The 25,391-nt window shown below is 37.4% G+C and overlaps 1 protein-coding gene across 1 annotated transcript in view; it reads left to right on the top strand.

Moving 5' to 3' along the window:
* Positions 1 to 25,391, top strand: part of KY (kyphoscoliosis peptidase) — a 538,508-nt gene that overhangs the window by 204,327 nt on the left and 308,790 nt on the right. The window contains exon 8 of the mRNA XM_044073511.1: positions 11,976 to 12,084. Coding sequence (XP_043929446.1) covers positions 11,976 to 12,084 — 109 coding nt within the window. The remainder of the gene's footprint in view (positions 1 to 11,975; positions 12,085 to 25,391) is intronic.

The following is a 25,391-nucleotide window of genomic DNA, read 5'->3' as shown; positions in this document are numbered from 1 at the left end:
GTTAATTGCTAGAATTTGCATGTATAATGTCTTTTATTGCTATAGCTTCCTGACCAGGTTCATAGGTGAGTTCTAGGCTAATGGCCCTGGGGTCTTTACAAGCCTAGCCATGGGATTATCCTGGCATAGTGCCACCCGACCTTAGTTCCCAGTGCCTCTGTCAAGTAGAGCCACTGGTGTTATCCCCAGGGTGAAGTTTCTGTTTCCCATCCACTCATCAATATTTCTCTTTAAGAGGGTCAGTGAGGTGCTCTGCTTGACATGTATAGGAAGTCTGTTCCATAGCATGGGCAGTCTCTGGGTTATGAACCTGTCCCCCAGCATGCTCTCTTAATTGTGGTAATGATGTTGAGGTCTCTGGAGCGTGTGGTATGGAGGGACTGGGATTTCTTTAGATGTAGCATTTCTAACATAGATGGGTCAGACATGGCTTTGTAAGTCAAGCAGAGATCACCACTAAGTAGGTGATATGAGAGAGAGAATAGTTGGAGTTTTTTGTGTCTGTCCATATAGGACAAGTGTTTAAGGCAAGATCAAAAGGGCTGCTACACTTTGAGTTTCTGTTAGTCTGGGAACCAGAGAAAAAATGATGTAGTCTGAAATGAGTCAGTAGTACTGTGTTATCAATTTAAGGACAGAGAGAGAGAGAATAGCAGCATTTTGCATTTTGTCTTCAGAACATCCAACATCACCAGCACTGCCTTGCTCTATATGTAAGTTTATTTTTAGAACTGTGATTGCTCTAAGAAATAGCTAGGAAATAGGAAGATTAGACTAGTTGCTTTCTGTATTGATGTCAGAACTATTCTACTGTATTATTTTAAGCATTTTCCTGTGATCTCTGAACTCTTGACTAGCACTGTGTAGTAAGAAGTATTGTCTTGTGTTCTTATTATTTATTATTAAATATTTTAAACCTTTCAGCTGTGTCTGTTTTATGTAGAGATAATTTAAGCTCTACAGTACATTGCATGTATATAGTGATACTGGCCAAGCCACTCCAATATGCTTTGCTGTTCAGTCACACTTACCATTTGGATAATAATATTGCACAGTAATAATTGGACACCCTTTGATAAGAGCCTTATTAGTAGGGAGAAACAAGCCCCAGACTGACTGTGATCTATGTGTGCTCTTAAGGGAAATTGCACTTTGCTGTGTGTGTATTTGTTATCCTTCCCAATATCGACACCCCTGACTGATGTTAGTGCTGAGGATTTCCCCTGTTGTCATGAATATAATTAAAAATGGCCTTATGGTTATCTTTTACCTGTGAAGCTATCTTTGCCTTATAGTTTGCTTTGGTAGATTTGACCATCTCTCTAATTTGTTTGTTTAGACTGGTGAGTGCCTTTTTGAACTGATTTGTCTGTTCTTTCTTGGCTTTGGAGAGGGTTTTTTTCCTTTTGTTGAATAGCTTATTTATGCTAGGGATCCACCAGGGTGGTTTATTTTTACCAGTAATCATACATTTGGCTCGGAAAGGTACTGCCTCCTCTATGCAGCTATGAATGTGGTTGTACAGTGCTTTTGTGTACAGCTCAGAGTAGGCCTCAGTGTCATTCGGGTTCAGAGGGGCTTGGAAGTTTAATAAGCTGTCACTTAATTGGCGTTAGCAAAGTTCATAACAGGTTTAGAGTTTGATGGGGGTTTTAGGTTAGTTTTAATACTAAAGGAGATCATTTTGTGGTCAGATCTTACCAGGGAGGAGTTAATTCATAGGAGGGAGGAGCATCCCCCCATGCTCGTGACTGAGATGAAGAGTTTAGCCATTTTACCAAACCCACCATTTGACTGCTATAAGGAATCTCAGGTTTGGATAGATGAAGAGAGAGAGAGTGATAAAACTGTGACTGAGGGGGAACAATGAGATAGTGGTTGCTCTAATTAGAGAGACAAAGATATTAGAGCCTGTGACTGATATAATTTATGTAGACAAAGTTACTCCTTGAGGTTTACTGAGTACATTTCTAGCCTGATGGAGAAAAATGGAGAAGTAGAAAACATGAGTATTTGGAGAAAAGCTAGCAGGTGTGTAGACAGAATATATTATAACTGAAAACCAAGCACGAACAGTGCTAGTTTTTGCTTAGATATTGTTTTAGTCGAAACCTGAAGGTATACGTCTTGTCTGTCTGTTGTATTTACAGCAGGCTAGAGCTGCATGTTTTTCCATTTAGTTGAAAGGAAGCATGAAAGAAATTATCATGAATCACAAATAGATGCGATATTAATTCAAAACACTCGACTTGAGCTAGTTAATTATGAGACCCATCGCTTATATACAAGTCCAGATGGTCTTCCCTGATCAACAAATGTAAATAAATACAAACCTAAGATATAGAGTGTATGCGATCTATATATTGTAGTTAGTACTAGGTTAGAAGCCCTTGTGGACCATTTTAAGCCTAGCCAATTTCCCTCAAAAGTGAAGATCAAATCCTGTATTTTGTGCCTGTGAGGTGAACACTTTAACCATTATGCCAACCCCCGATCCAGTAAAATATAAGATACATAGTAATATAAACACAAAACCTAAATATGAGAACTGGGCAAGGTGCAACTAAGCTATTGATTTTTGTGAAAAATGAGACCCATTTTGTGATACTATAAGAAAAGGTGTTGTTGAAAATAAACTGGAATGTGTTTAGGTTGTATAAGAGATTATGTAAGAACCTGATGGACAGGAGGATGATTATATATAATGTCACTATAATCTTCACTGTCAAACATGATGAGACAGCACAGAAGATTAAATGTATGAGGTGTTAGTTAGCTGTTTCCTGTTGTCCAGGGTTTGATTCCCTCAGCTTCCACTGTTTACCATGTGCCTCTCAGCATGATATTTAACCAAACAGTACTCATGGGCAAAGTTTGAAAAAGGTCAATATAAATCAGTCCTCTACCCTGGTTAACAAATACTGACAAATAAATAAAATAAAGGAAAACAGTTATATAGACCACTGTTCTAGTCTTTTTAACAAATACTTATAAATAAATGAAACTTAAGGCTGGAAATGGGATTTTAAACTGAATGAAAACAACATTAACAATCTCTTACCACAAGGTTCAAGACAAGATGTTTCCCATAGAAACAGGAAGACTCAGTGGTGATCATTTTCCCCATCTGCTTTTCTAAAACTCATGTTATCAATAGAGACAGTGATGGAAAATCACATATAAATGTGTAAATGACTGATCATATCACCATCACACGGTGGAAAAAAGTCAGGAATGCCACAAATGCAGACAGCTACTCCTACTACCAGAAAAAAAAAGCAAAAAACAGTCTTCTCCATTAACAATACTGATTCAAGGTCTGAATTTCAAATGCTGATTTTCAATATCCCTCCCCACTTTTATACAGTAATGTTTAAGCACATTACCCACCATTCTGTTCTCATGAATACCTGCAAAAGCTATAAAAGGTTTCACAGCACCTTAATCCATGTAGTTCAAAACCAGCAAGTTAGAGCTTTCTTTTTTTGGACAACTCCTGTATAATTAACTACTCAATAACTCACATCTTAAACTTGCATCTGCTCATTAAACTGCCCATTAAACTGTTATCCTAATACTAATATTATTGCCCCCCCAAAAGTCCAAAATCAAACTTCCCCAAACACATATTTGCTTATTTATCCTTTGTTGACCAGGTTAGTCCCACTAGGCTAGTAGTCTGTTTTCAAAGGACTCCCAAGGTAGTATTTGTACTACAATGGAAAATTTGACCATTGCATCAGGGAACTTCCTCTACTCTTTTTGATATGTACCGTGGATCTTTTACACCCACCTGAGCTACCACCACCTCAGGGGGATCATCTCATCCAAAGGATGGCACACTCGGGGCTACAGCACCACCTTATGCTGTACTGGTGTGGGAAAAGTACACACAGCCTTCTGCACCAAAGGCAGGTGTGCTACCTGTTGCGCTACTGACACTAAGACTGTTGACAAGTCGACACTTATTGCCTAGTATGTGACCGTGAACAAGTCACTTAACCAGACATTGCCCCTGATAATGGCCTACCTAGTTAACAATAGTATATGGTCAGTTTGTGGACTACATTAAAAATATCATCTTGTCTTCAAAAAACAACATTAATTTAGGAAAGCTTTCAATACATTAACTGCCATTTATGCATTAGCTGAGCTGTTATTTTCCATTATGGATAAAAAACAGTTTAACATTATATTTAAAACCAATGTTGACACTTGCACAAAGTTTCTTTTCTTTTTTCTTTTTTTTTTTATCTAAAATACTGCAACAAACTATCATGTCAGTAAACTGATGAGTCGTTAAAGGTAATTGGAGCTACAGTTCTCCTAACTGGATTATAATATGGCCTACTATTTATAGCCTTCAACTCTTTCCAGAATACTTTCATACTTCCGATCACAATTAGCAAGATTTGCAAATTAATCTTGTTATCAGACGCTAAGGAACATCAGTATGTTTCATTACAAGAAGTAAACTACCTTCCAGTCACAGCAAGAGCAGCCTTGCTTTTAAACACTGTGACATTTAAAATGCTAGACCTTAACTGTTAACCCGGATAGCTAACTAATGCGATCCCGTTCTTCACTTAACCTTCATCCAAACAATTTAGGTACTGTAAAATTGAAACAACATCTCTTCTGAACAACAGGAAGTGAGAATGCGTTAGTAAAATTGTTCATGCAGTATGAATCCTGTTGCCTGAAACACTTGAAAATGCCTGCAAAGAAATAGGTATTTGAACAACTCTTGTCATATAGTTGTGATAAAGGTAGTGCTTAGCACAGTATTACCCCATAAAGGTTACTGACAACAGCTATGCCTTCATGGTAATAAGTAACATGCTGGTATGTTTTTAGTCCCCTGTGAGTAAACCTCCAATGTCCAAGTTTGATACACACACACACACACACACACACACACACATAAGCAGATATACATATATATATATATATATATATATATATATATATATATATATATATACATATATATATATATATATATATATATATATATATATATGTATACATACATATATATCTATATCTATATATATATATATATATATATATATATATATATATATATATATACATACATATATCTCTGCCCCAGCGATGTGTAAAACAGAATTATTTACCGACTTCCAGATACTGCCCTTTCATTTGTTAATGAAGTCATTAGGCTGGCCCATGAGCACGAGCAATTCAGAAAAAATGTGAAATACTTTAATAAAAAAAACAAAAACCTTGTACGGCTGTATCTACTGCATTCACTAGCTGATAAGCAAACAAGATAGCTGTAAATCTGCTTAGTTAAGAGTAAATAATATACCCAATCAGTTGTTTTTTAAAGCTGTATTTATTTATTTGAGCAAATGAATGTGATGCATCACCAAATCCCCTTTCCAGCCACAGCCTGGTTATATAAAAACGCAAGTTTAGCAAAAATGAAAGTACATTAATATGGTCTTTATGAGCTGAGCTATGTGGCTAAGAGGAAGAAAGCCAGGATTATGACCCAGACAAACCAAGGTGAGTAGTGGAGGATTAGAGATAGTGGTCTATGCCAGATCGCCAAACTGAAGGGAAGAAGTAGTGGTTTCTGGACAGGCTAATCTTGTCCCAAACAATTGGAGGCAGATATACATCATACATAAAACAGGAGAAGGCCCCAAGCCTGTGAAGGTAGGCCTGTGTGTACTTGTACATGTGTGTGTGTGTGTGTGTGTGTGTGTGTGTGTGTGTGTGTGTGTGTGTGTGTGCATGTGTGTGTGCGTGTGTGTGCGCGCGTGTGTGTGTGTATATAGGTTCATAGGTGTGTACTAGGCTAATGGCCCTGGAGCCTTTACAAGTCTAGCCCATAGGATTACTCTGGCATCGTGCCACCCAACCTTAGTTCCTAGTGCCTCTGTGGAGTAGAGCCACCGGAGTGATCCCCGGCGTGAATTTTCTATTTCCCATCTACTCATCAAGATTTCTCTTGAAGAGGGCCAGTGAGGTGCTTTGCTTGATGTGTATGTGAAGTCCATTCCATAGCATGAGCAGTCTCTGGGTTATGAACCTGTTCCTCCAGCATGTTCTGTTGATTATGGTAATGAGGTTGAAGTACCTGGAGCATGTGGTGTGGAGCGACTGGGATTTCTTTAGATGTAGCATTTCTAACAGAGCTGGGTCAGACATGCCTTTGTAAGTCAAGCAGAGATTGCCTCTAAGTATGCTATATGATTCAAAGAATAGTTGGAGTTTTTTGAGTCTGTCCATATAGGACAAGTGTTTAAGGCCTAGGATCCTCTTTGTGAGGTACTTTTGCGGCCTCTCCAGTTGCTGCAGGTGTCTAGTGAGGTACATGCCAAATGGGGCATTGTACTCGATGATTGGGCTAATGAGGGAAGAGTAGAGGGAGACAATGACCTCTGTCTTCCTAGATGCAAAACCCTTAGTAATGAGATGTGCCACATAGAAGGACTTTCTGACCACAGTGACAACATGGTGGTCAAAAGAGAGGTTGCTGTCAACCTGACTTCCCAGATCTCTTATAACGCCTTCTGTGTTCAGTGGACTACCATCAATGTGGTAATTCAAGGGAACCAGGTTTTTCCCAAAGGGGATCAAGACACATGTTTTGGCATTGAGCTTAAGGCCATGGTTTTGACACCAGTTGTTGGTCTCATTGAGGCCTTTCTGCAGGATGTCAACATCACTTGGGGAGTTAATAATAGTTCCCAACTTGCATTCATTTGAAAACTTTATCAGCCATAGTCCCTTTGTGTTGGCCTGGACTTCAGAGAAGTAGATACCAAACAGGAGAGGACCCAGGACCGAACCCTATGGGACTCCTTTCGTGACTGGTCAGCAGTCTGACTTGGAGACAACTACTTTCACACTGTGGGTTCTATCTGTGAGCCAGTTTGCAACACACCTACTGATACAGGGGTTGATGCCTAGCTTAGTAAGTTTTTCTATGATTCCTGAGTGGGGAATGGTATCAAAGGCCTTGACCAGATCAAGGTAAACTGTATGAACCACCTTACCATCATCCACAGCTCTGGTGACTGACTCAAAGAAGTCGACCAAGTTGAGCAGGCATGATCTACCCTTCACAAAACTAAACTGTGTAGGATCCAGAGTTTGAAGATTCCCTATATCCTTGTTTATTAGGTCCATGATGATGCATTCCATAGCTTTGCATATCAGACTCGTCAGGCTAATCGGGCGATAGTTCCCGGGGTCTGTAGTCACTCCTTTGTGGAGAGGGATGACTGTAGCAGTGCACCATTCGATAGGGGCAAAGCCTGAGGTGAGGCTGTGATTGAACAGGGCACACAGGTAAGGTGCCAGTTCACTCTGTAGTTCATATAGAACACAGCCAGGGATATTGTCAGGTCCCATAGAAGCTGTATTCTTGGCCTTGGACAGTGCTGTTTTAACCTGTGCAGCAGTAATACTGGGTGCCTGGCCATCTACTGGTATTGTGATTGGTCCTTTGGGGGGGGGGGGGTAAAGTTATCACTGAATCTGTCCGCCAGTATATTTGCAATATCTGTTGGCTCCGTATAGCAGGTAGCATTGTGCAGTACCTCAGAGCAAATCTGGGTATTGCCATGGAGATTCTTTACATAACTACAGAAGGTCTTGTGATTGTCTTTACTATCTGGTACAATTCTGTTTTCATAGCTAACTTTAGAGGATTTGATGAGGGATCTCAACATTTTGTTGAGGCTGATAAGGGAGTTTTTTCAGTCTTGGGACTTCACCTTATTCTGCATCAGTTTCCTCCTTCTGTTGTAGAGTTTGTTTATGGCAGGGGACCACCAGATTGGCTTCCTTTTTTTGAGGAGAGCATCTTAGTTCTATTGGGTATGGTGAGATCCATGTGTTTGTGTACGTGTTCGTACATTGCATCGGTGTATGATTTGGCGGTCATGCAATTATTCTCCATTTGCATGGTACGGTGAAGTTAGCCACCTCTGCTTTTAGGAGCCCAAAGTTAGCTTTGGAGAAGTTTTTCATGGTGGTTACCTTTGGTGGGGGGATGGGAGGGATGTGGATTTCCAAGGTGATTAGCTTGTGATCGGATCTAATCAGGGAGGAGTTGACTGTTGGTGTGGAGCAACGGTCACCCATGTTAGTAATGACCAGGTCAAGGATGTTGCTACCTCTAGTGGGGTTAATAATGAGCTGGTCCAGGGCATTGGAATTAATGAATTCCAGAAAGCTTTGGGCAAGTGTATTGGTACATGAATAGTTTTCCCAGTTAATGGAGGGGCAGTTGAAGTCACCCAGTATGAGAGTGTTAGGTTGGACCCTAATATTCTCCAGGGTGCTTAGGAATGTGGAGTGTGAATCTTGAGACATGGTTGGGGATCTATAGCAGGCTATGACCTGAATCACTGTCTTACCCAATGTCAGCTGCACTTGAAGTATCTCAGATGCGTTATATTGGGCTACCAGTTTGGAGGTGTGTGCATCCTTTATAAATATGGAAACACCACCACCTTTGGAGCTTCGGTCCAAGTTCTGGGGCAGAAAGATGTGGAATGAGTTGTAGCCTGGTAGTAGAGGGGTGCTTTCTGCTGTCTTGAACCAGGTCTCTGTCGATGTTCTCCTTTTTAAGAAGTACTTTGAGCGAGTGCATTTTGAGATTTTAGACTTCTATCATTGAAGTATCTCAGATGCGTTATGTTGGGCTACCAGTTTGGAGGTGTGCGTATCCTTTATGAATATGGAAACAACACCACCTTTGGAGCTTCGGTCCAAGTTCTGGGGCAGAAAGGTGTAGAATGAGTTGTAGCCTGGTAGTGCAGGGGTGCTTTCTGCTGCCTTGAACCAGGTCTCTGTCGATGTTCTCCATTTTAAGAAGTACTTCGAGCGAGTGCATTTTGAGATTTAGACTTCTAGCGTTAAGCAGCATGACCATCAAATTGCATTTGTTTGTAGTTGTTATGGTGGTAATTTGGTCTTTGGAACACCACCTAAAAAAGGCACTATAGGGATGGCAAGAGCCTTGGCCAGTATCCAGAAGCCCAGGGGTGATAGATGCAGGCCATCTCTGGCAAAGCATCGAAGTCTGTCAATCATGTCATCCCAGGCAGATACTGGATCCCCTTAGAATGACACCAGAAACGTAGCCAATTGTTGAAATCAATCATTTTCTGCTTGTACTGTGGTATCATTCTGGGTGATGGTAATATGCCGCTCAGGGCTAGGGTCATACCTGCCTGGGTTACATAATCCGAGAGCTCCTCCATGTCTCTTTTCATATAGTTCAGGGAGGTACGTCTCAGGTCATTCACACCCACATGTACAATGACAGAGTCATATCTGTAACTGTTGTTGAGGGACCTGAGTGCATGCATTATGTGGCGGACAGGCAGCTGACTGTTACTTTCTCCTTATTCAGCCTAGTGAGTGAGTCATCAGTGTGCCTAACTATCGAGTCACATATGACTACTGTGTTGGGCATGCTGTTTTGCCTCAGGGGCTTTTGTTGAGTGGCACACTGTTTAGGAGAGTTATGTGTCTCGTGATTAGTGTTATGTTGTGGTGGTCGAGTGCATTTCTGCCTTGAAGGTCTCTGCTGTTTGGTTAGATTTTTATTAAGAGCCTCCGTGAAGGTGGGTGTGTGGTTTGCGTTTTTATGTGCAGGCAATGCTGGTGTGTATTCTGGAGGGCTATGTTTTCCACGTGGTGTGGTGCAAGTGTTGACCTTCTCCTCTTGACCAGCTATTCCAGTCTTGGCTGTAGAGTGCATGGCTTCCAGTTTGGATATATGTGCATTTCTCACAAGTCTGAGTGTTGGGGGTAAAGAGGAGAAGGTTGTCAGTGTACATGAGGCAGTTGCTACATTGTCTCAGGATGCCCAAGCTCACCAGGTTAATAGGAGAAAGGACAGGGAACTGACATTTAGACATGCCTGGAGGGGTGTGCATTAATAAGTACTGGAGCTGTTTCCATGTAGAACGTTTAGTGCTTGGTAGCACTTTTGTGTACAAAAATAATTGCTACAAGAAGTCTGGTAAAGTGCTAAACTAACAAGCTAGTAAAAATGCAGGAGAGTTGAGAACTAGCAGATCTAAGGGAAAATTGAAGAGCAGACTTTGGCACTGCTAGGAAGCTTACAAACAGTCCTGGATACACCAAATCTGTATCTGGACTAGATTAGTTACAGGAAAAGTGGGAAACAAGTGTAGATGTGGGCTTTTAAACCAGAAAGTTGAAAGAGATCCCAATCCCAATCCCAGTTCCCAATCCCTCAGAGCCACACGCTCCAGGGATCTAAACCTTGTCATCACAATAAACAAAGCATGCTGGAGGGATAGGTTCCTGACCCAGAGACTCCCCAGACTCTGGAATAGACTGCCTATACATGTCAAGCAGAGCGCCTCTTTGGCCCTCTTCAAAAGGAACCTTGATGATTGGATGGGAGAAAGGAAATTCACCCCGGGGATCACATCAGTCACCCTGCTAGACAGGGTTCCAGGGAAGCAAATAGTGTGGGAAGAAATAGCCAGGGAATTGTTATGGCTAGGCTTGTATAGGCCCTAGGGCCGATAGCCTAGTACCAACCTATGAACCTATGAGATGGAAAAACTGCCCAAATGGTCAATAAACTACAATTTCTGGGCCAAAAACCACTCTTCTTGCGGTAGATAGGCTACCTAGTACTTACCACTCCCACTGATAAGCTAGAAGGCATTCCTCCAACACAGAAAGGTTTGGGGGGCTCAGAAGCTTACAAACAGTCCTGGATACAGAAAATCTGTACCTGGACTAGACTAGTTACAGGAAAGGTGGGGAACAAGCGCAAGTGTGGGCTTTTAAACCAGAAAGTTGAAAGAGATGGGAAAAACTGCCCAAACAGCCAATAAACTACAATTTCTGGGCCAGAAACCACTCTTCTTGTGATAGATAGGGTACCCAGTGCTTACCACTCCCACTGATAAGCTAGAAGGCTTCCTCCAACACAGAAAGGCTTGGGGGGGGGGGCTCAGAAGCTCACCAACAGTCCTGGATACAGCAACTCTGTATCTGGACTAGACTAGTTACAGGAATGTGCATGTGTTTGAGGGGTGTGGGAGCACATACAAACTGATAGGGGTACTTTGTTGCAATGTAGGTGTTCACAGCAGCCTCACATTCCCCTCACATCCTAAATGGTGCAAAGTTGTTGACTGAGAATTAGTTACCAAATAGTTTACAGACCAGGGACAAGTAGACAGGTTGCCATGTGGCCTCGATGTGTCAGTAAAACCAGACTGAACTAGGCCAAAAGATAAGGGTGTCCACATCTGGAAATCCAAGGTGAGGATGCATACTAGAGCAGAAATGACTGTTCCACTGGACAAGTTCCATGCTGAGGATACTGCCCATGGGGCAATGAATGAGGTGAGGCTGTTTAGCAGATGTTTTTGATGGGCTGTAAAACATTTGGCAATGAAAGCTGTAATGTAGTTTAACAACAACAATATATGTAGAGGGTTCTGTGTCATAGGCTGTGTTATTTGAAACTCAAGTTATCAGAGAGGTTTGACTCAAAGGATACTAGTTCTGTTAAGCCTTGTGATAAAACTGGGATGTTATTCCAAGCTGGAGGACATGGCAAAGCTGAGAACACAGGATATGAAGATATAGTAGTGGTACTTTAATATATACTAAATATGTAGATACTATACAATAAGCAGTTGCTGCATAAAAAAATAAAAAAAAAATAAAACAAAATGATCTTAATAATATACAATAAAAATCAATGTACAAACTTGTATTCGTGAACATTCAAGTACAAGGCTGTAAGCAATATTCCCAATTGGCATAAGTGATGTACACTGTGAAAGCAACCATGGTCAAGAGATAAATGATACATTAAGTGATTTTAATGGTTTCTCTACATAATGTCGGCATATTTATGAAAAGCTCATTGTTCGAAATGAAGGTGATATGTGAATGTAAGAGGTTTATGATTTCCTTTTATTCAGGTTATTGCAACTGGTAGTATGGAGTCCTTGGTGAAGGCCTTGCTCAAGGAAGCTCATTCTGACCTTGAAAAAGTTAGGGCAATCTGGATATGGATTTGTCATCACATAGGTAGGTAGTTAAACTGAACTTGCTGTCTGTACAGTGCGTATTTTCCATTTCTGTTTTGATAACATGTCTGGAAGTTAAGGACTCTTGTAAGAAATGCTGCTGTGCTATAAAGAAAAGTATTTTTAAAGAACTTTTCCTCTATGAGCTGTTTTAAGTAATTATAGTACAATTGGTGAAGAAAAATGTGTTTCAGTTAAGACCATCACTTCATTATCTTAAGAATGAAATGGGTTGATGGGTTGTTCTAAAATTCTTTACAGGCACTGTGACAGTAAGGCTGTAATTACAAAAATGTAGAATAGTGTAGGGCTCTTTCGTGTAGGAAAGGGACAGTTAGTAAGTAAATGGAAGTTAACAGATGCCTTTTTTCTGCATCTCTATGTCCAAATGCCAAAGATGAAATAATGAATGGAAGTCCCATTTACTGTCAGTCATTGCCAGATAAACAGATTGCAATGCTAAATAATTGAGAGTATGTCTATCATATAATCAATTATTTAATACAGAAACAGAGCACACTCACACTCACTCACACAATCGTCCACGACCGTGTGCACACACACACACACACACACACACACACACACACACACACACACACACAGACACGCACATGCACATACACCCACACACACACACACACACACACACACACACACACACACACACACACACACACACACACACACACACACACACACGGTTAGATATAGACATACAGATCTATGTATATACATGAAGTGTATGTGTCCTGATTCCATACCCAGCTCTTATGCATCATGGAACATTACTGTCATGCATGTATTGCTTAGAATATCTACTGCATTTTTGTTTATTCTGGTAAAACAAGCACTACCACATGATAAACATGTTCTTCAATATTTATAAATAACAGGTCTCATAATAAAATTCATGAATAATACAAATTTTATCATTAAAGTTATACCACTCAATTTACTTCTGTGTTACATTGCACTGCATAATTATTAGAAAAAAAGCAAGATTTTTTTCAAAATTTTAATAAATGTAATTGTTCATGCTAACTACAAAAAAAAGCCTTTTCACAGCAATAAACCAATGAACACAATGATGCCATTAACAAAGGCTCAAAGAGAAAATAAAGAATGGCAGTTAGTGCTAATGCTAGCATTTAGATGGTCTTTGTATTGTAATCTCTAGAGTGAAGCATGAAAAATAAAAAAAAGATCATGTTCTTAATGTTACACATATTTATGCCATGGTTTCAGTTAAGCAGAAGACACAGACAAACTTCTTCATTCCCTGGGGTATTCCTGCTACAAACTTCTGAAGAGCTGGGTTCTGATTAAAAGTAACCATACTGACTTTGTGTAATAAGTTATTTAACTGTGCTAAGTATGACTTTACAAATCTGCTTATAGTGGTATTGAATCATTTGTTTGATAACTAATTGTAGCCAACTAGGTCAGAACTAGCTGAGCAAATAACATTTGGTGAATTTGTTTTATAGATTTTGTTGTCAGGAATAGTTATCTCAAAATTATTTATAATAGAAAGAGGGTGAAATAAATGTCTCATCTGCATATCTATCTATGAATATACATATATACATATCTATGTATGTACGCATCTATCTATATAGATAGACAGATAGATAGATACATAAAGAGAGGAATGGATATTTTGTAAATCTGTATATTGACCAATGTATGTTTTATAGTACATAATCTGTTAAAAATGTCTCATGGAGCATGTGCATCTCTTGCAGAGTGCATATTATTTCTTAGTACATATTTAATGGTAGGACAGTCAACACTAAAATGTATCCTCATATCTAGCGATCTGTTTTGCACTAGCTCAGTGTTGATACCATACTGGCTGTTGTGGTCTGATAGAGCACGTGGTTTTCATAACATGAGGTCTTGAGTTCAATCCCCAAGATCTTCATAACTATGTGGGCTTAACACAACAGTTAAGGTGTTTACCTGACAGGAACAAGTTACAGGGTTAGATTCTAACCTTTGGTCACAGTCCAGTTATTGGCTCGGCATGTAATAAGATTGTTTGGAATAGGGGGATGGTATAAGGGTTAAGATGTTTGCCACACAAAAACAAGCTACGGGTTAAGATGTTTGCCACACAAAAACAAGCTACAATGTTTGATTATCACTTTTGGATGGGGATTGGCTAGACTTAAAATGGCGCACGCAAGCAGTTAGAAAAGTACTGTTTCTTTTGCACCATTTAGCAGTATTTTAAATGTTCCTACTCTCTCTTTCTTCACTTGTTCAGCAATTTAATTATTCTGAACTTCATGGTAAACTCTTTCCAAAAACATTTGGTTTAACCGTTTTTACATTCATTCAAAATCTTGTCCTTCCCAGATCAACCTTGATATGCTAATCATCATCTGTTTAATTTTATATCTGTTGGATGTTCACTGTTAAAATGAACATGTGTATTCCCACTTTCCTGTTATTTGTAAATTCTACTACCCACATTTCCTGCGTCAGGATTGTTAAAGGTACCCATACCCAGACATTGAACCAACATGCTGTAAACTGCAGAAGTCAATTGGTTCTAGTCCAGTAATTCAAAAACTCACTCAATTTCTCCATACGCTCTGACTACAAAAGAAGTAGATAATAAAACAATATAGCAATAACCCACGCCTGGGTGTAGGCAATGCTGGATTTACTCACGGTTGGTGTGGTTTGGTCACGAGGGTGAAGCCCGAGTGGCCAAACAAAGACAACTGTTGGTAAAGCCAGCATTACCCCCACCCAGAAGTGGGTTATTGCTATTATACAATGACATTATTTAAGAAAAAAAATAATTACTTTTCTTAAATAATGGCATGGTATAATGCCTCCTTGCTGCCCTTCTGCAGCTGTCTGGTATTCTGCGGCAGTTTTGATGTACTGCGCATGAGTATGCTTATGTAGTATATCAGAGCTATGGGTGGAAGTAACGGAGAAAGCAAGATATCCGTTTCTTCTTACAAACTGTCTCGCTATGTTAAAGGAGTTTAACATAGCGAGACAGCTTTAAAAAAGCAACGGAGAATCTCAGTTGCTTTTTTTAAAGCTTTCTCGCTATGTTAAACCCATTTAACATAGCGAAACAGCTTTAAAAAAAGCAACGAAGAAAGCAAGATCTCCATTACTTTTTTTAAAGCTGTCTTGCTATGTTAAACTCCTTTAACATAGCGAGACAGTGTGTAAAAAGCAACGGAGATCTTGCGTTCTCCGTTGCTGTAAAAAAAGACTTATACTAATGGAAAAAGTCTGGGTGACCAGACCTTTTTCCATTAGTATAAGTCTGATTTACAATGTGCATGCTGACCAATCAGTGTGCATGTTTTGGAATATTAATGGGGGGTCGTTGTATAATAAGCAATAATCACTGATGTATTGCAAAAAATGCTGACCCATATGTGGAATACTGATCCCATCTGATCATGAGCACATTTACAAAACTATTGACTATTAGAGCCTCTTATCACCATTACAGAAAATCCTTCAATGCACCTTTTTGTTAAAAGGCAAGAAATTGTCTCAAAGAAAGACCTGCAATTACTTGCCCACTAAACTTTCCTAGTCCTGAATAAAGGAAACAATCCATTCTCTTTCAATGCTCTATGGGAATCACAGAGCAAAGCACGTACCTCTAGTACAATTAATCCCATTTCCCTTGCTGTTATAAAAATCCTTCAGATTATTCAAAACATCAAATGTGTTTTGCATGTAAGAGGGTAAGTCTCTCATCAGGGGATCACTTTCCTATTTACTGCTATGGTACTTTCAGCAGTTTCTGTATGCATACTCGATAGTTCTTCAATGTGCTTGATTACAAACTTTTTATTTATTTACACTTTGTTCACCAACTTAATTCCACTCGGCCAGTGGCTTCTTGTCAGGGGAACCCAAGGAGGTACTTATACTACTAGGGGAAATTTGGCAAGGCCATTGGGGAACTTCCCTTACTCATGACCGGTATTTGAGGAGGGTTTGACACAAATACATGCACACATCCTGTTCCTAGTGCAGTGGCAGCTGGGAGGATTGTGCATGAGATAGAAAATATACAAAAGAACACAATCCTAATGATAGAAGAATCAGAGGATTTGGGAAATGCTATTTCAAAAAGAGTTATTTGTTGAATTGGAGGAACCAGTCAGAGAAGAGTGTATACTTATAACCCTTCAATCATGAAGGCTGCGGGGAAAATGAAGCATCATGGGAAATATCATGGAAAAAATACAGGAAGAGCAAGCAGAGACTACTTTGAAAGGGGACAGCACACAGATAAAGAAAATGTATGCTGAGACAGTCACAATTAGCCATGGGGGACAACTAAAAAAGAAGAAAGAGGACATTTCAAAAAAGAAAATATGAGGTGGGAGTACAAAGTAGAAGCAGTCAAGAGTTGAACAGATATGAGGTATGGAGTACTGTAATTTTACCTTTGGACATGAAAACACAAGAAGTAAGAGCTTTTATTTCAATTAATAAAGAGACATTTTGTGACTCTGTTTTTGAAACTCTATAAGGCATGGAAAAGTTTTTGTGTGAGTATGAAAAGTGAGGGAATGCCAATCCATGGAATGAATATGTGGTTAAAGCATTTTCTTCAAGAGACAAAAAAGAAAGTAAACATGCAGTTTTGAACAAAGATGGGAAGGGAGACTTTAAAAGAACATTTAAAAATCTATGTAAAGAAGTAATGGACATTTCAGAAGTCTATGATAACAGGGGTTTATGGACTGGGTTATGGGATTGTAATGCTGTTTTAAAAATGGAAACAGATAAAACTGTACACATTCCAAGTATTATAAATATTGAAGGTAACAAGGGTGTTGTAAACTATTGTTGACAACCAAAACATGTTTTTTGTGGGTGTGGGGAACAAGGACATTTAGTAAAGAACTGAGATAAAAGAGAAATATTATTTATATGGGAAAACAGGACCTGTTGCAAAAAATGCTGTTTAACATCTTTATCAATGAGTACTCGTCCATACTTAACACCAAAATCATACAATATGCAGACGACTCAACTTTAGTCTGCTCTGCCTCTAACCTCCCTGAGCTCCAAAGGCACAAACTGCCTTCTCTACCACAGAGAACTGGATGCTTCAAAATCACCTTTCTCTAAATGCTAACAAATCCAAAATATTGCTATTCGCTCCATCAAAATCCTTCCCTCTTGATAAAAACTCCTTCCAAATTATCAGCCATAACAACTCTCCCATAGAGATTGTTTCCTTTGCTAAACTTCTTGTAACTATAGATGAACACCTAAAATTTGAAACCCACATACAGCAAAACTTAAAAAAAAATCAAAAACTTGGCATGCTATACAGGAACAACCACTTTCTATCTCCTTCTACTAGACAAACTGTAGCCACTACATATCTACTTCCCCCACTTATGTATGGCACTCCTTTACTAACCAACTTATCTTCCTCTATCTCTTCCAAATTTGAAAGCTGTTATAATAACATTTCCAGATTCACCACCAAAGCCAGATACTTATCCCATCATTATACTGCCCTCCACTTTTTAAATTGGCTAGAACTCCCCAACTATCTAGACTACCTCCAACTTACTACAGCCCATAGGGTAATATTCAAACCTAATAAATGCCCTGCACTTTTCAACATCCTACAACCATATACCCCACATAGAACTCTTAGATCTGCACACTAAAACCTAATTGCTGTCCACAAACCTAAGCATCCTGCTGGACAACTTCTCCTATCATTTTCCTTAGCCAAAAAATGGAATTCTTTCCCCTTCATTAAGGACTTCAGAAACCATTGATGACCTTAAATCTCATCTCCATTCTTGCCTCTCCTCTAATTGGAAATGCAACTGCATTCTCCCCACCTAACCTACTTTTACTTCACTCCATCTTGAATTTCTAAATACCTTGGCTCACTCTGAATGTTTGCTAATCCAATGATACCTCTATCAATGTATATATTTTAAATAGTTTTTGCTTTTTTTCTCTCTTCTCTTTTAAATGAACACATCACTGACATCCTCAAGATTTATATGCTATGTAACCACTGTACAATTTATGTCTCTAACTTGAAATGCATTTGTATTTTGTAACTCGTTTTATTATATTTTGCTGTATCTTTAACTATACTATGTATTGTGGAGATTTTCTCCCCGGGCCTCCACTAAAAATGGGCGCCATGAGCCCAGTGGACCTTCCCGATCATCAAACTGGAAATAAATAAGTAAATGAATAAATAAATAAATAAATAAATAAATAAATATGAACTTGAATGTTATAAATGTAAAAAAAAAACTGGACATACATGGATGGAAGGGAAAGAAAAAGAGAATGAAACAACTATTATAAATAAGGGAATGATAAAGAACAAAGTGGAAATGAAGCAGAAATAGAAACAGATGAAACTTTAGAACAAGAAAAATGAGACAGTAAAAGAAAAGAAAAGAAATAAGAAAAGGAAATAGGAATGGAGTCAGAAGTTAGTGATGAAGAAGATAACCGGAAAGTGGCAAAAGGAAAAATGATATTGGTAAAGCAGTAAAAGATAGAGAAATGAAATTTAAAGGTATTAATATAATAGAAAAAAAGAAAGGAAAATGATGACAACATTAAATCTAAAAAATAAAACAGAAAGGTATATAAGAAAAAATATATATTTTAAATTAAGGAACAGAAAAAAAGAACAATTTAAGAATTTTTTCAGTTAATATAAACAGTAAAAAATACAGCAAGATTTATTGGGATTTTAAAATGGTGTAATAAATGTGACATATATATAATTGTCTTGGAAGATATAAGGTTTCTAACACAGAAAAATATGGGACAAATTGGTAGTATGGAATATGGGAAATGAACAGTGTTCGTGAATCGCAGTGTTATGTAGATGATTCATGAAGATTTCAGATGTCATGTTAGCTAGAATGGGAAGAATAATAATTGTAGATTTAAGATGGCAAGGGAAAGGTTTATAGAATTATAGCTATTTATACTTATGTTATTTGTAAAGAAAGGGAGAATTTATTACAAAAGATGTCAGATTGTGTAGTACTGAATATGCATATTATAACAGGAAACTTTGACTTAAGGCTCATTATAAAAACATGAAAAGATATAAGAAAATGATAAAAGTTATGAAATGTGGGAAATTGGTTATATGGAATAGAAAATCGTGGGTGTATAGAAAAGGTACATTAAAATCTAAAATTGATTACTTTATGATATCAGAAGGAATAAGTATAGTAGAGCAACAAGCTACTGCAACAAGTTGTACAGATCATTTAACAATATGGATGTAAATAAATGATAGTAAAGAATATATCAAAATAGGAAAAGGAATAAAAAGAATAAATGATAAAGAATAGAATGAAAAAGGAAAAACATTAATTGCACAGTTATTTAAGGGTCATTTCACTATGAAAGCATTTTACAATAGTTGGTCAGAATGATGGATTACTTTTAAAAGAAAATATAAATGTTTTTCTTTTACATTGTCAGAGTAAAGGAAGAAAAGCAGGAATACCTTAAAATGTATAAAAACATGTTTGAGAATTTAGAGAACAATGATAGAAAATACTAAGAAAAAGAGAAATAAATTTAAAAAGAAACTCAAATGAATTATTATATAAACAAAGGTATGTTTTACAAGGTATAAAGGAAAAGGGGTAAATCTTTCACCAGGGGATCACTTTCCTATTTACTCCTATGGCACTGTCAGCAGTTTCTGTATGCAGTAAGGAGGATAGCAGTGTAATGAGAGAAATGAAAGATAAAAAAGGACATTCACACTTCTCTTCCATACTATTCTTTGATGCTTACTTTGTAATAAAAAATGTAATTTTGTTTCTCTCTGTTATTAGATATTAAGTTCAACCTACTCAATGACTTATTACTATTTTGTTCTTACCAACATAGCCAATGTACTGTAACTTACTTGACTAATACTATATATTGTATTCTTTGTCACTGCTAGTGCTTGAAGCTTTTCTCCCTGGGCCTCTACTGAAAATGAACATATATCCACTTAGACTAGCCCGGTCAACAAATGTAAAATAAAAATAAAAATAAAATAAATTTAAAGAAAATCCAACATCAAATTATGGACATTGTTGTAAGTCATGTGGACAATATGTTTAGAAAGAAAAAGAGAGAACATACAAGAACATGGAAAGTAAAAAAAAAAACTGAACATGTGAACAAAGAATTTTAGAAAGACATTACTTTATATGAAATAGATAATGTGTTTAAACACTTAGATATAGAATTGGCAGCTGGTCCTGATGAAAATGGTGTTGAAATGCATAAAAACTTAGAAGAATGGCAAAAAGGTATCTGCTATGCATCTTTATTGAGTGGTTAATGAAGGTCTAAACTCTAAGGAATTATGGTAGTGGAATATTAAAATTCATATAGAAAATAGGAGAAAAAGAAGATTATACGAATTGGAGACTGATATTGTTAAATAACTCAGATTATAAAATATTTATGAAAATAATACAGAAAAGATTATTTGAAAATAAGATGTAATATATAATGGAGGAAAATGTATATGGTATGAAATGAACAGGGTGTCAATAATTGATAATGGTTGTGAGAGACGTAGTGGATGATAGCCTGAAAAGGAGAGCGGATATAAAGTATATTGTAGGTAATATTGATAAAGCATTTGATTCAATACAACGTGGAAAATAATGGAAATGTATAATTTTAGTAATAAAATTGAGCAAGTTTGCATGACAGTGTATAACAGTAATAAAGTAAGAATTTTAGTGAATGGATGGTTAAGTAAAGAAATAGAAGTGAGTAATGGTATAAGAAAGGGGTGCCCTATGAGTAGCCTTTTATTTACCTTAGTTATGGATACAATAGTTAATGAGGTTAACTCTAAAATGAAGAATGCAAAATAAGTTATATAGATATTAAAAGCCCACTTTTGGTGTCATGTGATGATGACATAACAACTAAAATAAGAAATGGTTGAGAGAAGTTACATTTTATTTAGTTGCTTGAAAAAAATTGTATGACTTTAAATAAAGATAAAAACAAATGAATGTGAGATATGATAAAAATAGAAGGTACAGAATTGTCAATAAGAGAACTCACAGTATTAGGCATAAATCTGACAATGAAAGGAATAGAAAACAATGATAACTTGTGTTAAAGAAATTGAAAGAAATTTGTGTTCTGTGGAAAACGTATAAATTAGCTTATAAGAAGAATGTAAATTTGATTAATTCAATATTAATAGGCAAAATAGCATATTTATCAAATGTTGCTATGATTCCAATAATATATGAGAAGCAATGCTTTCCATTCATATGAGGTTTGAGATTATATTTTATATATGAATAAAGAAGAAGGAGGACTAGATATGTTAATTACAGCAGTGCATGCTGCATCATTTACATTTTATATGCTTTTGAAATGGATAAGTGAAAAAAGAGAATTTAGTAACAAGCTCACTTAAACACGAATATGAAGACTGTGGGAAGCAATAAGAGCAAAATTAATAAAAGAATGTTATGAAGAAACTGAGACAAATCAATTTTAGATAACAATGTGGAAAATAAAGATTGATGAATGAAAAGAAGATAAAAAGCATGGTATAAAAATATTATGAGACAATATTATTATGTTACTCCATGGGACAATGTACCGGGGGAAATATTCAAGCAGTTAAAGAAATAAGTAAACTGTGTAGTGATAAGTTGAATGCCACAATTTTTTAATGAGATTGGCAATAAGAAATAGTAGTAAAAGCTAATATGCTGTGCAGAAAGAAAATTAAAAGTGTAAGTATCTATTTTGGTGAAAAGGAAACCGGACAATGTGATTTTTTGAAATGTAAGTAAGTAAACAGTGGGATAAATGATGTACAGATTTTTTAGAGATTTCAAGAGTAGTAATGTATAAATATGGATATGATAGAATTTGGATATTATAAAAACAGAAGTAAAGAATCAAAATTGAACTTGGATAAAAAGTGTATTATGCAATATGAGTATTATGAAATGAAAGGATTAATGTAAATATGTTTAATGGAAAACAGATACAGTCAATAATACCGAGAAAATCAGATTATTGTTATGGGAAAAGGAGTGGAGATCAAATTAATAAGTGAGTATATACAACAATAGACTATATGTAGAAAAACGAGAATGACATTATATAAATTAATGTATAATTTTGTAAATATGTACATATTTATGAATGTAAATATGTAAATAGTATATTATGGAAAAAAGATGTAAATAAAGGACCCCTACTCTTTTCAATAGGTGCCATAGGATCCTTTACATCCACCTGAGCTACCACCAACTCAAGCAGATGGGGTCATGGTTTAATATTTATTCCAAAAGATGGCACACACTGGATTGCAGCATTCTTCTTATGCTCATATATCGGGTTCCTATTAGATGACCGAAGATGCATTTTTTCGAATGCATCTTGGTCGAACTTGAAAAGATGAAAAGGCAAAATGACGAAGCGGCATATAAGCGAATTCTTTCCCTGGGAAAGAAATTGTTTGGTAGCATCCATTGCTTTGCCATTTTCATCACCGTAGTGCGATCTCAGAGTTGGTATATTTAAGTGGGGGGCACAGCCCCCCCCCCATGTTGGTGGGTGTGGGGGGGGGTGAAGCCCCCCACTTTATGTTATGCTTTAAGTGTTTTTTTTTTTTTTTTTTTTTTTGTAACAGCAATTTTTTTCCCTTGGAAAAAAATCGCTATTCTAAGCATTCGAGTTTGTAAGCTTTCGCTTACATGGAGTCGATAAATCATCGTTAGCTTTTCTAAATGTTCGATGATTTAATATAGACCCCATATATTTAGTATTAGGTTAACTGCCCTTGTAGACCATTTTAAGCTTAGCCAATTACCCCATGTTAGAATCAAACCTTGCACCTTGGGCCTGTAAGGTAAACACCTTAACCATTATGCCAAACCCCCACCATTGCTCCATTGTGGTGTCAGCATTCTGTCTACTTTGTGTGGGAATAGAAACCAAAGCCTTCTACACCAAAAGCAAGTGTGCTACCTGTTATAACACTGACACTGTTAAATACCAATGTGAACTTGTCTAAGCACTGAACCTTATGGTACACGACTAGTGGCAGGTCCTTTGGAGGAAGTAATGGAACCTAGCCTAATTTTCATGAGTTTTTTGTGTGCCAGTTTGATACCTCATTAGTTACAATGGGTTTAACATTTAGCTGAGAGAGTTTATCAACAATACATGAGTATGGGATGGTGTTGAATGTCTTTGCAAGGTCTAGAATGTGTTGTGTACCCATTTTTTCTCATCCATTGGTTCAGTAATCTTTTCAAAGAAGTTGACTTGGTTAATTGGGCAGGATTTGCCCTTGACAAACCAAAACCAAACTGGATTGGGTCAAGAATTGTAGGTTACCAATGTCCTTATTTATTATTTTTGTAGTGAGCCTCTCCACACCTTTCAAATAAGGCTGGCCATACTTACAGGTCTATAATTACACAGATCCATTGAGACCCCAGTTTTTTGCAGGGGGTGGCTCTTGCTGTTCTCCAGTCATTCATCACAAAGCCTATTTGAAGGATAATATTGAATAGTCTCTGTTGGGAAGCTGACAATTCTTATTTCAGGTTGACCACTAGATAGCCTTGTGGCCCTATAGAAGCAGTGTTCATGGCCTTGGAAGGTGCTTTGTGGACTAGTTATTGGGAGATTTGGTGGGTGTAGATGTCAATATTTGATCTTGGAATATAGGGTGGGGGGTGAAGCTGGAACTAAATTTATCTGCTCTTGGTTGATTAGATCAGGGACTGGAGTTCCTTGTTAAGTTCAGTAAACATGTGTATAATATCTTGTGAGTTACATTTATCATTGCATGCAAAGAGTTTTTTTTTGTCTCTTTTATTGTAGAGCTTGTTGGGATCTACACTGTCTGGTCCAGAAAGTTTGTATTTATGAAGTGCAGGAATCTCTGGACATGCCTGTTAGGAGATAATATAAGTCTCCTGGATAATGAAGGGGCAGTTGAAGTCCCCTAGGAGAATGGTGTTTGGCACAATGCATTTGGTAGTCATGGTAGTCAGGTAAGAGGTATGGGACAAGGGGTTATCTTTGGTGTGATAGAGTTGTATTAATTGTCAGTTGGATGCAGAGGAGTTCCAGGTCATTATCCAGTTTCACTAACCTGAAGGTGAGACACCACCCACCTTTAGTGCCTTCATCTAGTGCAGTGGGCTTGAACACATGCTCACACCTCTCATCCTGGGTTAAAAGTAGGAACAAAGGCCCTTGAACAGTAGGAACATCCAGCTAAAAATATAGATACCTAATTAGCTTAAAATATGAATACCAAATAGCACACAACTCTTCCCACTTCCAGTTACAATGTGATGTTCTTCTCAAAAATACATTTCACAAACAGATTGACAAAAATAATGGAAAATATAACCAGATTATAAGAGATTATCAGAGACAGTGAAAAACCTGTAGACTTTAAGGAAGTGTATTTCAAGGTCGTTTATTTTTTCTTCAGAAAAAGGGTCATCTTTCTTTAAATTATTGTTACCACTAGTATGTCTGATGTAGTGTGATTTTCTGTGTACTAGACAGCTTCAAAAATCACTTGTGATGAGGAGAATCCAGAATATTATGTGAAGCGGTAAATCAATCCTGATAATTGGGACATATTTCCAAAAATGGGGACATTTTGCAGAGGGGTAAATCGGGGCGGAAAATAGGAGCATTCCTGCAAAATAGGGACAGTTAAGGCATTGGGGTGTGACAGGTGTTGAAACCCTGCACTGATGGGAGTATTTCCAGTGGTCATGAACCATGACTCTATAACAATGCACATATCAGTGCATTCCAGAGTAAGTAGTGCTTGTTGTGAGTGGATTTTTCTTTATGCTCCTAACATTGAGCAGCAATATGTTTATGTTATCCAGATTCTGTTTTCTTAAGTTTTAAGCTTTTGAAAACTGATATTCCCTAAAACAGGCACTATGGGGTGGATAAGGTTTTAGCCAATATATGAAAGCCTTGGGAATATAGATTCCTCAAGTTACCAATCCACAGTGATTATGTCATTACACCCAGAAACACCTACTCTTTATTTTATTATCAAGTTACCTGGAATGTATCTGCATGCCACTATGCAGCTCCATTCCCTCTGTACTCCACATATCCATCTCCAGCCTGTGTATGTATATTCAGGTAGCAATTTGTGTAAGATAGTTAAATGGATGTATCAAGCCTGGATGGCTAATGGTAATGTCGACAAACAGGCATTAATTGAATTCTTGATTCTTGCTCATT

Source organism: Protopterus annectens, chromosome 6.part0 (assembly GCF_019279795.1).
Source record: "Protopterus annectens isolate FY-2018-M chromosome 6.part0, PAN1.0, whole genome shotgun sequence".
Classification (NCBI taxonomy): Eukaryota; Metazoa; Chordata; order Ceratodontiformes; family Protopteridae; genus Protopterus; species Protopterus annectens.
Note: the sequence above shows the minus strand (reverse complement) of the source record. Positions and strands in the feature narration are given on the sequence as shown.